Source organism: Peromyscus eremicus, chromosome 23, assembly GCF_949786415.1.
Source record: "Peromyscus eremicus chromosome 23, PerEre_H2_v1, whole genome shotgun sequence".
Taxonomy (NCBI): Eukaryota; Metazoa; Chordata; class Mammalia; order Rodentia; family Cricetidae; genus Peromyscus; species Peromyscus eremicus.
This window is the reverse complement of record NC_081438.1, coordinates 34,399,136-34,416,662: the sequence shown is the minus strand read 5'-3', so window position 1 is coordinate 34,416,662 and position 17,527 is coordinate 34,399,136. Positions and strand designations below refer to the sequence as shown.

The following is a 17,527-nucleotide window of genomic DNA, read 5'->3' as shown; positions in this document are numbered from 1 at the left end:
AAGTTCATGCACTGAATACTTAGTTTCTAGCTGCCGGTGTTATTTTAGAAGGTTCTGGAAACTTTAAAAGATTTCGACCTAGTGGGAGGAAGTAGGTCACCAAGGGGTGCATCCTGGGGGGTTGTTGCATCTTGTCCTGGCCCCATCTCTCCTTCCTGTCTACCATGAGGTAGCAGCCTCTACATGCTTCTCCACCATCAGATTCTGCTTCATGATTAAAGCCCAGAAACAGCACCAATGGCTGTGGACTGAGCCTTCTGACTGTGAGAGGCCAAAATCCGTCTTTTCTTTACTGGGTTGATTCTGTCAAGTTGTTGTTATTGTTGGTAGTGGTGATGGGATTTTTTTTTTCTTTTGAGACAAGTTCTCTCTATGTCCCTTGGCTGGCCTGGAACTCTCTGTATAGACCAGGCTGGCCTTGAACTCAGGGAGATCCACTTGCTTCTGCCTCACAAATGCTGGGATTAAAGGTGTGCACCACCATGCCTGGCAAGGGTTTTTGTCACAGTGACAAAAAGTCTGACTGACACAATGTCTAAGGAGTAAACCCATATATACGGGAAGTAGATTGGTCGGTAATTGCTAGGGATGTGGAGTGGGAAGGATGAGGAGTCACCTCCTAATGCATATTTGTTTTGTGTTGTTGAAAATGCTTTTAGACTCGCTAGTGATGATGGTTGTACCATGTTATGAACGGTGGATTTGACATCATGCATACATTCACACGGATGGGACTTTTTTTCATAGGCGCACCTCACCTACCTTCCCATGTCTCTTGCCGTGACACCAGTGGCCGATGTAGGACACGGGCAGTGTGGCACACTTGAACATACCAAATCCGTTCCTCATGCCGTTGATCACTTCTCCTTCATATGTGCTGCCATCTGGCCATGTGTACACGCCATGATTCATGGGAATATTCTTCACGAAGTCCCCCTAAAGGAAAATGGCCACCAGAGTGGCAGGAGAGGGCAATGAAGGGATTCCACACCCAGGGGCTGTTGAGAGTCTCCTGACCACCACTGACACTGCCCCTGGCTCTTCTGTGGAAGTGGTGGATGTGCCCTCAAGTCCTCTTTGTGTTCTCATCCTCTCTCACCTTGTTTTTCCAGTGCATGGAAATCCAGGAAGAATAAAATACTAGGAAGGTTGCATTTACACAAACCTCTGAGAAGCAAGCAAGCAGGTGACCTGGTAATGTGGTGGCTGCCAATCCTGACCTCAACTTTAGACTGTCAGGATCCACCTTGGAAAGGTCTGGATGACCAGCCAGGTACTGATCACCCATGGAGAACCTCTGTCTCCCCATGGTTCATCAAACCATTCTGCAGATGTGTTAGTCAGGGACCCACCTTACAGGCACCTTCTGAAGAAATCACTGTGCACTGGTGGAGGGTGCCTTCATCGTGAGCAGCTCATGGTGATGTGCACCATGGCCCAAAGATGGTAGGTTCTCTTCCAGAGTGGTTCTGTTGGTAATGTTGGTAGTGGTACTGGAGAGTGTACCCAGGGCTCCCCATGTGTTAAGCTGGTGCTCTGCACAATTCTAAGACTCAGAATTCACTAGATACTCATCAGTCAGCAGAGAACACAACCATCGACTTTGGTCATTGGCCAGATAGCATGTTGCTGCCACCTGGCTCAACAAACCCGAGGACGCTTCAAGAGCACAATCCCACCCATGAACCCCCTTGGATGGGCTCACTGTGGAGGGCTCTGTGCTTGCAAAGGAGGACCCTCAAACTCCAGAGAATTCCCAGAGATAGTGAAGCAGGAGGACCTGCCTGGCAAAATCACTGTTCAGGGATCAGAAACCTTGAATGCTGGTGTCGGGTGAGGTGGGGTGTTGCATGGAAAGGGAGTTCTCTCAGAAAGCCTGGCCCTAACACACTGTTGGGGCTGGATCCCTAGGCTCCCCTAAGTGGAGGGTCAACCCACCCTTGCTGTCTCCGTACCTCTGCAGCTCATATCCTGCTGTCATTTGAATATATGCGCTATATGCATGTGACTTAAATGTCTCTGTTACCATTTATGAACATCATGGCATTAGTAACTCTGCAGTGGAGATTTCTAGAACAGCACTTCAGGCACTCACAGGTTTTGTGGGTGGGAGCTGAAACTGGCACTGTCTCTTGGAGGGCAAATCTGTTCCCAGTTCTCACAATCAGTTTAAAAATACCCACTTCCCCTCAGCCCAGCAACACAGATGGTCTTTGTGAAACCCCCATAAGGGAATACGTGCAGTCAGTATAAATAGTTAGATCTGCATGGATGGGTATGGCTTAATTACAAAAGAAAAAGGAATAAAAGAGAATATATAAACTGTGTTCGTACAAAGCCTGAGGGATTAAACATACATCTGTGTGCTATGCAGGCCGAGAACATATAGATTACCACCAAAGTCCATCCATATCTGTTGCATCCACACAGGACCTCTCTAGAGCAACAACTGCAACCAGCGACAGTGATCCCCAGACACCCTACACAGTCGTCAAGTTACTACACTGAACACACAGGTTGGTCGCTGGATCCTTCTGTTCTCTGCAGGTTTGGTTCTGTGCTAACACTCACCTTTTCATCTGTTTTTCTTTCTCTGAAATAGGGTCTTACTATGCAGACTCGGGATGGCATGGAATTCAAAATCCTTCTGCCTCAGCTTCCCAAGTGCTGGGCTTACATGACACCAGTCCTGGCTATGCTAACTTACTTGTTTTGTTTCTTTGTTTTTTGTGACAGGATCTCACTATGTAGCTCTGGCTGTCCTGGAACTCACTATGTAGACCAGGATGGCTTCAAACCCACAGACACCTGCCTGCCTCCCAAATGCTGAAATTAAAGGTGTGCACCAGCATGCCTAACTTAACTTACTTTTATAAAAATAGTATATCTAGAGAGATAGTTTCAACAGTTAAGAGCATGTATTGCTCTTGTAGAGAACCTGAGTGCTGTTTCCAGTATTCATATCAGTGTTGTAAAATATTATTATTATTATTATTTTTTTTTTTTGGTTTTTCGAGACAGGGTTTCTCTGTGTAACTTTGTGCCTTTCCTGGAACTCACTTGGTAGCCCAGGCTGGCCTCGAACTCACAGAGATCCACCTGCCTCTGCCTCCCGAGTGCTGGGATTAAAGGCGTGCGCCACCACCGCCCGGCGTAAAATATTATTTTAAGATGTGTTATGTTTGTTTACGCTGTGGAACATTTATTTAATGATGCAAAGATGTGTTGCATTCCTTTACGTTGCATTTGTTTAACTCTGTGAAGCTGTGTTGCTTTATCTATCTAAAACACCTGATGGTCTAATAAAGAGCTGAATGGCCAATAGTAAGGCAGGAGAAAGGATGGGCAGGGCTAGCAAGCAGAGAGAATAAATAGAGATCTGGGCGGAGAAGAAAGAGCAAGAGAACAAGGAGAGGAGGACACTAGGGACTGGCTACCCAGCCAGCCAGGGAGTAAGAGTGAAAGTAAGATATACAGAAGAAAAGGAAAAAGCCCAGAGACAAAAGGTAGATGGAATAATTTAAAGTTAAGAAAAGCTGGCAAGAAACAAGACAAGCTAAGGCCAGGCATTTATAATTAAGAATAAGCCTCCATGTGTGATTTATTTAGGAGTTGGGTGGCAGGCCCCCTAAAAGAGCCAAAGAGTTAAAAAAATCAACAACATATCAGTAGCTCCCAATTGCATGTGACTTCAGCTTCAGAGGATCCAATACCTTCTTCTGACCTCTGAGAATACCTGAACTCATTGGACATAGCAACATGCGAGACACACACACACACACACACACACACACACACACACACACACACACACTTTAAAAAATAAAAATGAAGCCAGGCGGCGGTGGCGCATACCTTTTAATCCCAGTACTCAGGAGGCAGAGCCAGGTGGATTTCTATGAGTTCCAGGCCAGCCTGGTCTACAGAGTGAGATCCAGGATAGGCACCAAAACTACACAGAGAAACCCTGTCTTGAAAAACCAAAAACCAAAATAAAAAAATAAAAATGAATTCTTTAAAAATAGTGCAGTAAGTTGACCATTAAATTCTACAATTAACTCTAACTCATGATAATGCTTTACCTCATATTTCAATCCGTCAGCCCAAATATAAGTCCCTTGTCCATGCATCAGTCCTTCTGAAAACATACCCTGTGAAAGAAATAACAGTGGGCCTTAGATGGAAGCTGTGGTTTTTGGGACACTGGAATCCTGTCCATCCCTTCACTCACAGGCTGCCTGGCAACAGCTGCAGCACCAGCAGCACCAGTGTGGTCCTACTCTGAGCGTGCACCACACAGTGATCCATCCTGAGCCAGAAAGGATCCAAGGAGGAATTTCAAACTTCCTTAAAACTTAGATCTAATCACCCGAGTCATATCTCCTAAGTAAGCTCCTGGAAAATATCTGAACCATAGCCCAAAATAATTCAGATACTTTTGAGTTTGCACTTTGATCCTCCAGGATTTGGGGCCGAGGATAAAGCTCAGTGGTAGAATGCCTGACTAGCATGTTCAAGGCCCTGACCTCTATCCCCTACATTGAAAAATGAAACCAAACCAAACAACAATAATTAAAAAAACCCAAACCCTTTATATGTATGTATATATATTTTACAAATTATAAATATATATATTTTACAAGTTACTTACACTAGGTAGATCCAATTGAAACTATCATTCAACTATCAGACACATCACATTTGTAAGTTTCATACTTTGTTTTCTCTTACTGGAAATTATCAGTGTGCATGTGCACATGACTGTGTACTGACAGATACATACATATATATACACATGTACATGTGTATAACTTAGGTTCGAGGGGATCCAAAGCCCTCTTCTGGCCTCCATGGGCATCTGCTCACACATGAAACACAGACATATACATAAGATTTAAAAATCTTTAAGAACTATTCTACTATAATAAGCACATATTTCTGATAATCTGGATTAATGAATATCTTAATTGTGTCCTACAAATGAAAGTTAAAAAAATGAAAAGACCCTATGAAATCCAACAATTATGAAACAGTTGCATTTATCAATTTTGAGCTTTATGCAGAATCACAATGAACTGTCGTAAGCCTGGAAGTTATTATTTCCTGGGTGCCAAGCTTCAGTTAGGATGATCAGAAAGTTTCGGGCTGTCAGGGTGGTGGCTGCACAATAATGTGAATATGTTTAAGGCCATTAGACTGTCCACTTAAAAAGGTTAAAATAATAAATGTTGTGTATGCTTTACAATGCATCAAATTTTTAAAAAATTTATCTTGTATTTTGGTGTGGGTTCTACAATGATGAAAACCATATAGTAATACATAAAAATGTTTAAGTGAAAACAAATCAAACTGTACTCTATCTTATGTGATTAATATATACAATATTGATGTATCTATTCAAAGAATGAAAGAAACAATGTTCATTGAATACATTTATAGCAAAGTGACAGTGAAACTGAGATTTTGCTCTTTTTGGTTCACTTGTTTTTACTTTTTTTTTTGGTTTTTTGAGACAGGGTTTCTCTGTGTAGCTTTGCGCCTTTCCTGGAACTCACTTGGTAGCCCAGGCTGGCCTGGAACTCACAGAGATCCGCCTGGCTCTGCCTCCCGAGTGCTGGGATTAAAGGCGTGCGCCACCACCGCCTGGCTGTTTTTACTTTTTGCAGTGCCAGGGATGGATGCTGGTTAGGGCAGTGCTCTACCACTGTGCTGCCCCTACCCCCAGGCCTGAGACTTTGCTCATCACAGTTGGCCTGAGTTTCATCTCAGTTGTTGTGATAAAGCACTCTGACCAAAAGCAATTTAGAGGGAAAGGATTTATTTGGCTTACATGTCCAGTTCACAGTCCATTGAGTGAGTCAGGACAGTAACTCAAGCAGGAACTTGAAGCAGAAACCATGAAGGAGTGCTCCCTGGTGGCTTTTACTTATCTAGTTTTCTTATACAGCCTAGGACCACCTGCCCAGGGAATAGTGCTGGGAGCCATCCCAGCAGTGGACACAGGTCCCAGCAGAGGATGTAAGGAGTTGGTGGGGGAGGTGTAGGGGTGTGTGTGGGGGTAATGGGGTAATGATGGATGGAAGTGAGCAGGCTATAGCAGTGGTAGAATCTTGCAGCCTGACTGACCAGCAGCTAGAATGCTTCTTTATTTATACAGAATTTAGTAAGCGGGGATATATTCACGTTGTTCCAAAACATAGATCATATCATTTTTGTTTTGGACACATGTTTCACTTCTTCTTGCTCATCTTTTAGTCATCATTAATAAATTATGATGGAACAGAGTTGTCATTTCCAATCATTTTCCCTCAAGTTTTGGTATCATTGATAAACAGAGTTATCATTTTTACTCATTAACCCCATAACCCAATTTTTAAGAATCTAGAGGCACATGACAGCCTGTTCTCAGGCCAGTAGCTTTTGTGGCTACAAGGACATTAGACCAAAACAAAAATCTTCAAGCCATCCCGGGCATATTGCCATGTCCCAGTGTATTATTAACTCTTTTTTTTTTTTTTCTTTTTGGTTTTTCGAGGCAGAGTTTCTCTGTGTAGCTTTGCGCCTTTCCTGGAACTCACTTTGTAGACCAAGCTGGCCTCAAACTCACAGAGATCCACCTGTCTCTGCCTCCTGAGTGCTGGGATTAAAGGTGTGCACCACCACTGCCCGGCGCGTATTATTAACTCTTAATGGTCAGAGTGCCCAAGAAAAATCCTCAGGCCAAAGCTGCTGCAGTTATTATTCAAATTCTGACATAATACAATGTTTATATTTTATATCTTTATAGAATTTGTCTATATGTCTAATCCTGGCATTCTGTTGTTCCTTGGTCATATGACATTACAGTGACTCTGCATATGCTAACTTTTCCAAGAAAGGGAGGTCCTGACACCTCATTCTTTTATCATCTTTTCCATTCCATACTTTGCTCATCAATATAAGTCTCTGTGTAGGGCTGAGGTAACTTCAGCTAGTCTAACTTAGTTGCTGTATGTGCCACGTAATTGCCTGAGTGAACAGTGGAAAGAGGCTTGCAATCTGATCTGTGGCCAAGTCCTCTAGCCTACCAAATCTCGTTGACCTTTTTGAGTTTACTTTGTTTTGAATATCTTGTTCCTGTGTAAGTACAGGGACGGATGTTTCAAGAATGCCTCACAGCCTCATAAAGAGACCTCTGGCTTCTTTATGTGTGTCACAATCTCCAAGGATTAAGGAAGGCCTTCAGGTAGATAAGGATGTCTCCCTAAAAGCAGGGGTAATAGTATGTTCAGGACTGTCCTGAGGAAGCTTAGAAGCAGCATTCCTGGGAGAAGGCGTAAATGATTCATATGAAATTTCCCATCAATCCAATATGCCCAAATTGTACAAATATTAAAAGTCCCTCAAGTATATAAAAGGTGGAGATGAAAGCCAAAGGTGGCATGGCAGCCATCATGTGGTTCAGCTTTGCTGGATTTTTGTCAAGCAGCTGTGCTGGCCTTATGACTTTTGCCGTTTTCATCGGATATGGCTGTGCTAGTTAGGACTACAACAATTGCAAACTGTACTAGACATGTATTTTTTTAAAAAGATCATCTCTCTTTAAAAGGTACAGTCTAACAACTGTTTGCATGGCATTTGCATTATATTCAGTATTGTAAATTGTACAGATATGAACAATGAATATGTGAGGGCAGTGGGATGCAGATTGGTGGCAGGGCACTTGGATAGAATACTCAAGGTCACTTGGATAGCACACTCAAGGTCACTTGGGTAGCACACTCAAGGTCACTTGGATAGCACACTCAAGGTCACTTGGGTAGCATACTCAAGGTCACTTGGGTAGCATACTCAGGTCATTTGGATAGCACACTCAAGGTCACTTTGGTAGAACACTCAAGGTCACTTGGGTAGCATACTCAGGTCATTTGGATAGCACACTCAAGGTCACTTGGGTAGAACACTCAAGGTCACTTGGATAGCACACTCAAGGTCACTTGGGTAGAACACTCAAGGTCACTTGGGTAGCATACTCAGGTCATTTGGATAGCATACTCAAGATTACTGGGATAGCACACCATACTCAAGGCCCTGGATTCCATCCTCAGTACCACAAGAACAAACAACAACAAAGTATATGGGAGGATGTGCATAGGTTTATTTATTTATTTATTTATTTATTTATTTATTTTGGTTTTTCGAGACAGGGTTTCTCTGTGTAGCTTTGCGCCTTTCCTGGATCTCGCTCTGTAGACTAGGCTGGCCTCGAACTCACAAAGATCTGCCTGCCTCTGCCTCCCAAGTGCTGGGATTAAAGGTGTGCATGTGTGTGTGCATGCAGCAAGTGCAGTGCTCACAGAGGCCAGAAGAGGGTATCATATCCCCTGGATCTGTAGTTAAAGGCAGTTGTGAGCTGCCATTCTGTTGCTGGGAACCAAACACCAGCCCTCTTCTACAAAGAGCAACAAACATTCTTAACTGCCGAGCCACCTCTCTAGCGCCAGGGGTATGTGCAGGTTCTGGGCAAACACAACAACATTTTGTGTGGAGGATTTAAGCATTCAACTTTGATAATGAGCCTATGGATGACTGTATTTACTTGGTAACATATCTATGCTTTGTCAATAGTTAAAAATCAGGAAAAAAAATGAAACCTAAAATAAGTACTTCAGTAACACTGAGTCATACTTTGCCTCAAGTAGGTGGCTGGGGTTCGGGATAAAAATCATAGTAGTTCTAATGGTCTAGAGGAATCAGTGAAATTCACTCAGGTCTTGCAAATCTACAACTTTCAGTCCACCTTTCCCCCAGCCCTCCTGGCTCCAATAATTATGACTTACATGGTAGGTGTTTCTGCCTTGAAAGACAGCGAAGCCTTCTCCCTCATACAGTCCCCGCACTTTCTCCCCTTCATAGCTACAAAGAAATAGAGTTCAAACTAGTGAGTGGTGTGGGTGTGACGGTGGGTTAAAGTGTATAGGATATCAGGGGCATGCACCTGTTGGTGTGGTACGTGGGGTTTAATAGGTACAGAATTTCTGTCTGGAAAGAGGGCCAGGACATTCTGGAAACAGAACTCAATGATAGCTGTAAAACACTGTGAATGCACTTAATATCCTGAACTATACATTTCCTTTATTTCCATTTTTAAAAATCTCTCTGTGTTTGTATGGAGGGATAGTCTATGTGTGCACAGGCACGTGATCCGGAATCATCTTTAACTGCTCTTCCACCTCACCCACTGAGGCAGGGTCTCTCAATCAAACCCAGAGCTTGCCAATATGGCTAGTCTTTTCAGCTGGTTTGCTCTGGAGATTCCCTGTCTCTATCTACCAAAGCTGGAATTACATACTGGTGGACCACCACACTCAGCTGGCATTTTCCTAAGTTTCTGGGTAGCTGAACTTTGGGCCTTATGTTTGCATGGCTAGCAGTTTAACCACAGGCCATCTTACTAGTCCCTGAATTACACCTTTTAAAGGGTCAAAATAGCAAATTTTATGTATGTTTTACCATGATGAAAATATTCTCAAGGGGCTGGAGCGATGGTTCAGTGGTTAAGAGAACTTGTTGCTCTTCCAGAGAACCTGGGTTTGATTCCTACCACCCACCCACAGGGTAGCTCACTACCACCTGTAACTCCAGTTTGAGGGGATCTGATGCCCTCTTCTGGCTTCTGTGGGTACCAGACACACATGTGGTGCACAGCCATATCTGCAGGTAAACATTCATACACATAAAATAAAAATAAATAAATCTTTAAAAACTATTTTAAGAGCCAGGTGTGGTGGCGCACACCTTTAATCCCAGCACTCGGGAGGCAGAGGCAGGTGGATCTCTGTGAGTTCAAGGCCAGCCTGGTCTACAAAGTGAGTTCCAGGACAGCCAGGACTACACAGAGAAACCCTGTCTTGGAAAAAAAAATACCCAAAAAACTATTAAAAAATTTTTTTTGGTGGGGAAGCTGGGAAAATGACTCAGTTGATAAAGCACCTGCCATACAAACATGAGGACATGAGTTCGGATCTCCAGCACCCACCTCAAAGTCAGGTGCAGCGGCACACTTCAGTCAGTCAAATGCATACCACGGAAGTATGAAGATCTGGGTCAGAGCCCAACACCCACCTTAAAATAATAGAAAATAAAGAATAAAGAAAGAAAGAAAAAGCTAGGCATTGTGGTACACGTTTGTAATTCCAGCAGTCTCCAGCACTGGGGAGACAGAGACAAGAGGATCCCTGAAGCTAGTCAGACCATCCAACCAAATCGGCGAGTTCCACACTCACACACAAAAGTGTTCTTGGAGGTAGCGAATTGCATGATCATAATTGCAGGAGGTAGGGAATTGCATGAGCCAGGTGGCGGCGGCGGTGTTGGTGGTGTTGGAGCTTGCCTTTAATTCCCGCACTCGTGAGGCTAGCAGGTGAATCTCTGGGTTCAAGGCTACTCTGGTTTACAGAGTGAATTCCAGGATGCCTGGGGCTACACAAGGAAATCCTGTCTCAAACAAACAAAAACCCAAAATAACAATAAAACTGCAAGAGGATTCACATGCTCCCATCAAAATACACTTTCATGTGACATTTGGGTTACAGAGTCTGGCCCTGTCATACCCCAGGAAAGTTACTGCTACAAGCTGCAAAAATATATAAAGTAGGATTTCAGCTGATTATGACAAAGAACCTTCCAGAGATCAAGCTGAGGCTCAAGGAGCCTTGGTGATATTTGGCTTTTGATTATCAGCCGTTTCCTGCTATGAGTTTCTCATGTACTATTGTAGCTTTTCCATCATTCTTTGGGCACCATTTCCCCAACCTTCTGCACTTATAGTTATGCACAGCCAGAACCCCAGTTCAAGCCTCCCTGTAATTACTGTTATTAGCAATATCTGGCCAGGACCATCCCTAGAGAAATGAAAGTATCTTATACCTCTGTACTCTCTAAGAACAGACTTAAGCATCCAAGGCCAAACCAAACAACACCTGTCTCCTAGGTCAGGCGGATAGCTTTATTTCTTGTGCAATTTAGGGTGAGACCCTCCTTTCTTACAACCTTACTACAGACCCCTAACTTCTCGCCTAACCACTTCTAGGAATGTAGACTGAGCACATAGATCCCCTTTTGGATATACTAACCGGTCATTAGCACTCAGTTGACCTCTTCTTTTATTTCTCCCACTTTGGATTGTAAAAGAAAGCCTGAGGAAAATTCTTACTTGCCTTTATGACCTTGCAGGAATTCAGGCCTGGTGACCTGGCTGGAGGGGGAGGATTGTGATTGTTTGGGTATATAACTGTAAAGCTAGAGATTGAGGAAGAATTAAAGCAAATGGACTCAAGAGTTCAGTGTGCTTAGATTCATTTCCTGAAAATAGTTCTCGCCATTCGGGGTTTCTCTTCTGAGCCCTAGGAAATATATTATTAAGGCTGGTCCTTTAATAATATACAAGAAGTTACCTTTCTACTATGAGTTTGGTCAGGATGGGCTCTTCATACTGGGTTTCATCTTCACTCTGATACATATTTGTGGAGTCTCTTTTGGGTGCCGATTGTTTGAGGGACATTTCCAGTGTTGGGATGTTGGCACTGCTGGGTACTTCCTGCTTACTGGCACTGCCATTTTGTTTGGAAGCCTCTGGGTAATCAGAATTGGAGGAGGGAGAACGAGCCGACTTATCTCCCTTCTTGTCTGCTTTTTTCTTTTCTTTCACCATGGCCTTTGGAAGAGGGAGAGTTTACCTTAGATACTGAGTTAGCCAATGATTCCTTTGGGAGGATGCAGTTTTGTTTCAAAGCACAGATGGGTTTTACCTGAAAAATAAGTTATGTCTCTAAATACTTGGTTATTTCAATTGTAAAAAAAAAAATCATTATCGTTCTACTAAAGCCTGAATAACAACAAAAATATAACTCAATTTCAATATTGCATAGATTGTTTTTAAAATGTTTAATATTGAATCATTATGAAACATTATTTCATTTACAATTTTATTGCATTTATTTATCTATTAATTTTGTGCCCACTGGGTATGTGTGTCATGGCACATGTATGGAGATTAAATGACAATTTTCTGCAGATGGTTCTCTCCTGTCATAATGTGTGTCCTGGGGATCAAACTCAGGTTGTCTGGCTTGGCTGCAAGCACCTTTACCCCCTAAGCCATTATTGCCAGCCAATGGAACATTGTGTCTTTTCAAACAGTGCTATAGTTAGGAATGGCAATCCTTAGGCGGTAAAGTTCCTCCCTCAAAGGCATGAAGACCAGAGTTTAGATCCTCACTGTTGTCTGTTTTTCTCTTTGGGGGGCTGCCACCCAGCTCCCAAATAAATTACACATGGAGGCTTATTTTTAATTATGAATACCCGGCCTTAGCTTGGCTTAATTTCTAGCCATCTTTTCTTAAGTTATTCCATCTACCTTTTGCCTCTGGGCTTTTCCCATTCTCTGACTTCTGTAAATCTTACTCTTTCTCCGCGGTTTGCTGTGTAGCTGGGTGGCTGGCCCCTGGAGTCCTTCTCCTTCTCTTGCTGCTAGTTCCCTCTTTCCTCCATCTCTTTTCTCCTTCTATATATTCTCTTTGCCTGCCAGCTCCACCTATCCTTTCTCCTGTCTCCCCATTGGCCATTCAGTCCTTTACTAGACCATCAAGTGTTTCAGACAGGCACAGTAACACAGCTTCACAGAGTTAAACAAATGCAACACAAACAAAAGTAACACACCGAGCGGTGTTGGTGCACGCCTTTAATCCCAGCACTCAGGAGGCAGAGGCAGGCGGATCTCTGTGAGTTCGAGGCCAGCCTGGTCTACAAAGTAGTTCCAGGAAAGGCGCAAAACTACACAGAGAAACCCTGTCTCGAGAAACAAACAAACAAACAAACAAACAAACAAACAAAAGTAACACACCTTAAAATAATATTCTACTACATCCTACAACCCATGTAAAAAGCTGATGCAGTGGCATGCATCTGTAATACCAGCAGGGGGAGACAGGATCCTACAGCTCACTCACAGAGCTCCAGGTTCAGTGACAGACCTTGTCTGAAAAAATAAGGTTGGGCCGGGCAGTGGTGGTGCATGCCTTTAATCCCAGCAGTCAGGAGGCAGAGCCAGGAGGATCTCTGTGAGTTCGAGGCCATTCTGGTCTACAGCTTGAGATCCAGGACAGGCACCAATGCTACACTGAGAAACCTTGTCTTGAAAAAATGAAAATAAAAAAATAAAAATAAAGTTGGGTTGGGAGAGATGACTCTTTAGGCAAAGGTACTTGCTACAAGCCTGACAACCTGGGTTCAGTCTCTTCAATCTGCATGGTGGAAGGAGAGAACTGACTCCTGCAAGTTGTCCTCTGACCTCCACAAGTGCACTATGGAGTTGCACGCACGTGTGCATGTGTGTGTGTGCATGTGCACACAAATAATAATGATAATTATAATAATAACACATACATCACACACAATTTAAAAATAAAATACAAATAAGAAAATCAAGTCCATAAGAACATAAGGCTCCTGTATATTGGCAGTGTTGTATCCTTACGCAAACTGCTTTCTGCCTCAGATATCAAAAAGAAATAGTAGTACCTTGTGTAAAGATTGGGATGGCACAGAAAAATTCCTCAAGTATGCAGTTCAGAACAATTGATACAGAGTGATTGACACTTCATGCTTTTGAATTTGAAATCATTGGCTGCCTAGGCTCTAGAGCACTACAATAGCAACTTCTTGTACGTGTGGTGTATGTGTGTTTGTGTGTGAGAGTGTGTGCATGTGGAGGCTTGAGTTCAGCATTCGGTCTTCCTTTATCTCGCTCCATCTTATTTTTTTGAGATAGGGCTGCTCATTGAACATTGAGGCCAACAATTAGGTAAAACTAGCTAGTCAGCGAGCCCCAGGGATCCTCCTGTGTCTTGCATTAAAAATATTAAAAAATATTTTTGAACATTTTATTATTTTGGTGTTTATGGGTGTTTTGTCTGCATGTATGTCTGGGCAACACATGCATGCAGTGCCCAGGGAAGCCAGAAGAGGCATCAGATCCCTTTGAATTAGAGTTAAAGACAGTTGAGGGCTGCCACCTGGATGCTGGGAATTAAACTCTGGCCATGAAAATGTGACAAGACGAAAAGGTTTCTGAATGCACAACCAAAATTAATTCAAAATCAAATGCATAATGAATCCAACATGTCTCTGGCAGAACTCTCCTGGGCTGTCAGACAGGTAGCTTCCCTGTCTTGGTTCTTTGCCTTTTAAGGTTTTTTGTTTTTGTTTTAAAATTATGTGTCTGTGTGTCTGTGTGGGTGTCTGTGTGGGGGTGTATGTAGGTACCCTCAGAAGAGGATCCTTTGAATCCGGAGATATAGGTGGCTATGAGCCACTTGACATGGGTGTTAGGAACTGAACTCGGGTCCTCTGGAAGAGCAATATGCACTCTTAACCACTGAACCTTTGCTTCAGCTCCATCTGGGTTCCTAACACCCAACATGTGCACTTTACTGTGTATGTCATCATGCCACATGACGCTGATGAATGCTACTTGAAACACCCCAGCTCAGATTTAAGACTATTACATTATATGAACTGCAGGGTTTTTACTACACAGTTTCCTACTTTCATAGAACTATGATTTAATTACAGAAAACAAAGGCAGTATTTTCCTACTGTCATTCCTCAGTGTGTATATCTTTGTATGAACTGTGTTAGAATGTTTAAATTTTTTTAATTAATTTTGTGTGTGTGAGAGAGTCATCAATCATGATCAAGTAGCAGGTACTCAACTGCTAAGCTATCTCTAAAACCCCAAGACTTAATTTTATATAAACAAGCAGGTTAGCAAGACTAACCTGCTTAAGGCACTTGCCATCAAGCCAGATGACCTGAGTTCAAGTCCTGGAATCCACGGTGAAAGAGAATCAATTTCTGCAAGCTCTCCTCTGGCCTCCATATGTGCACGTGACACACTAGCCATAACCGTAGTAGGATATTATTTTAAGGTGTGTTACTTTTGTTTATGTTGCATTTGTTTAACTCTGCGAAGCTGTGTTACTGTGCCTGTCTAAAACACCCAATGGTTTAATAAAGAACTGGCCAATAGCAAGGCAGGAGAAAGGATAGGCAAAGCTGGCAGGCAGAGTATATGTAGGAGAAAACTGGGAGGAGAGATCTAAGATCTAGGAGCCAGAGGAGGAGGACTCCAGGGGCCAGCCACCCAGCTACACAGCAAGCCACGGAGTAAGAGTAAGATTTACAGAAGTAAGAGAACAGGAAAAGCCCAGAGGAAAAGGTAGACAGGACAATTTAAGACAAGGAAAGCTGGCTAGAAACTAAGCCACACTAAGGCTGGGCAATCATAATTAAGAATAAGCCTCTGTGTGTGATTTATGGGGGAGCTGAGTGGCAGGACCCCCAAAAGAGCAAAAACAACACATAACCTTTACCCCATTAAATAAATAAAATGGGGGGGGGAATGAAGCTTTGGAGCCAAGCATTAAGAGCTCTTGTTGCTCTTGTAGAGGATCTGAGTTCAGGTCCCAGCATTTATGTTGGATGGCTCACAGCCAACTTGTAACTCAGCTCGAGGGGATCTTCTGGCCTCCATGAGTATGTATATACACACACACATAAAATAAATCTTAAAAAATAAATGAGCACATAATTAGTATACAAATTTGCTTTATTTAATAAATGGTAATTATATATATATATCTATATATCCCAAAATGTTGTAAAGTAAATTTCATTATTATTTACTATCAGTAAATATTTGTTGTGCACACCTATTTTATACACTAAAGCCTGGGTCATGCAAAAATTTCCTGGGCAAAAAGGGGAGTGGAAAATGTGCAAGCAACTCTGTTGTAAAGATTCACTACTGAGTGGCTCTCATCACCATGGGGGTCAGAAGAAAAAGGATGAGCTGTAGAGCTGAGAGAAAAGTTCCAAAGCCACGGTTTTCATGCCACTGTGATACTGATCTCATTCATTGCCTCCTACCACATTAGGCAAGCAAGACATAAAGAAATCCCCGGGTACAAAGAAGTCTGGTGCAGGCTCGTGCACCCTGAGGGTAGATAGAGTGGCACTCATGCCTGCCTCTGCTAGGCATGCTCAATCCCACCTCAGAGCTCCTCTTTCTCCAACACCCCACCTTTTCCCCGTCCCCACTCGTCCAAGGGCCTGATGTGTATCAGCTGCTCTCCACTCTCAACTTGAACAGGCATTTACTCCTTTTCTGGTCCTCTACGAGTGAAATTCAAACTACAGATAAAACTTGTTTCTTATAGTGATGTCTTGACCCCATTCTTACAAGTCGCCAAGTTATTGCACAAGCAAACTGCAAACCTGCCTTTTCTCTGGGCATGGGTCCCAGCACAACTCCCCCCAGCTGCAGGATTCCCCTTATCAATCAAGCGCTGGCTCAAGTCTTGGGAGGCTAAGGAAGGAACTGGCCCAGGTTTTAAGTTGTTGCTACGCACACAGGACTACCCTAGGGTGCTCACCTACTTGCTCGGGCCAGGCTTGCAGATCCAAAGGAGGACCTCGCGTCCTGAGAGCTAGGTGGTTTCCAAGCAACTGCCACAAGCCCCTCCTCCTGTGCTCTTAAAGGGGCCGCGATGCCAACACAAAGCTGTAGAGCATCCAGTTTTACCATGCTTATTCTCAAGAGAGGAGCTGGGCACTTGAGTTGGATGTACTTGGCCTGGATTTCCCCAGATCTAACTGCAAAGTGTGTGGTCCCTCTCAACAGGTTTTCTCACGATAAAACAGAATAATGCAGGCTTTTGTTTTCTAGCACTGCCTTAAACCAGACAATGGTTTGAAGCCACACGATCCTAACAGTTCTAAGTTGCAGGCCTAGCTTGGAGGTTTCCATGGAGTCTATATACTTGTGTTCCACTTTTAAGAACTTATGTGACAGACAGAGCCCATCAGACTGCATAGGACAACCTCCTCATCACTAGCATCTCTAATCCCACCTGAAGTCCCCCTCGTCATGTATGAGGTGAGTCACAGGTTTTGAGGGGCCATTACTATACCTCCTATGACTCCCAATTTGCACTGTTCCTGTGAATATTGAGACCCTGCAGACCTGCAGCAACAGTTTGTGGTTTGAGACATAACCCTGACTGGCATGGAACTATGTATCAGCACAGGGTTGGCCTTAAACTTACAGAGATCATCAGCCTGTCTCTGCTGTGCTGCAATTTACAGGCCTGTGCCACCATGCCGAGCAGTAACACAAATTTTGACATAATGTAAAGAGCTATGTGCTTCTGACCATCATTACACCTGAACCATGGCAGATCTTTTCCTGAAGGCCCACAGCACAGAGGAAGCTGCAAGGGGAACTGCCTACCCCTGGCATCACTGGACCCTAACTGCCACCCCGACTGTACAGGAGGCATTTTTTTTTTTTAAATTTATTATGTATACAGTGTTCTGCCTGCATGTATTCCTGCAGGCCAGAAGAGGGCGCCAGATCTCATTACAGATGGTTGTGAGCCACCATGTGGTTTCTGGGAATTGAACTCAGGACCTCCGGAAGAGCAGC

General features: G+C 43.4%; 1 protein-coding gene across 6 annotated transcripts in view; it reads right to left on the bottom strand.

Moving 5' to 3' along the window:
* Positions 1-17,236, bottom strand: part of Rsph10b (radial spoke head 10 homolog B) — a 51,849-nt gene extending 34,613 nt beyond the window's left edge. For 3 of the 6 annotated variants that reach the window (XM_059249106.1, XM_059249110.1, XM_059249108.1), the window contains exons 1-5: positions 16,476-17,236; positions 11,436-11,789; positions 8,820-8,895; positions 4,083-4,151; positions 763-936 (exon numbers count right to left, since the gene is read on the bottom strand). In XM_059249106.1, coding sequence (XP_059105089.1) covers positions 763-936; positions 4,083-4,151; positions 8,820-8,895; positions 11,436-11,692 — 576 coding nt within the window. In that variant the 5' untranslated portion in view covers positions 11,693-11,789; positions 16,476-17,236. The remainder of the gene's footprint in view (positions 1-762; positions 937-4,082; positions 4,152-8,819; positions 8,896-11,435; positions 11,790-16,475) is intronic. The other 3 variants (XM_059249107.1, XM_059249111.1, XM_059249109.1) reach the window with 3 other exon arrangements.
* Between the last annotated feature and the right edge of the window lie 291 nt (positions 17,237-17,527).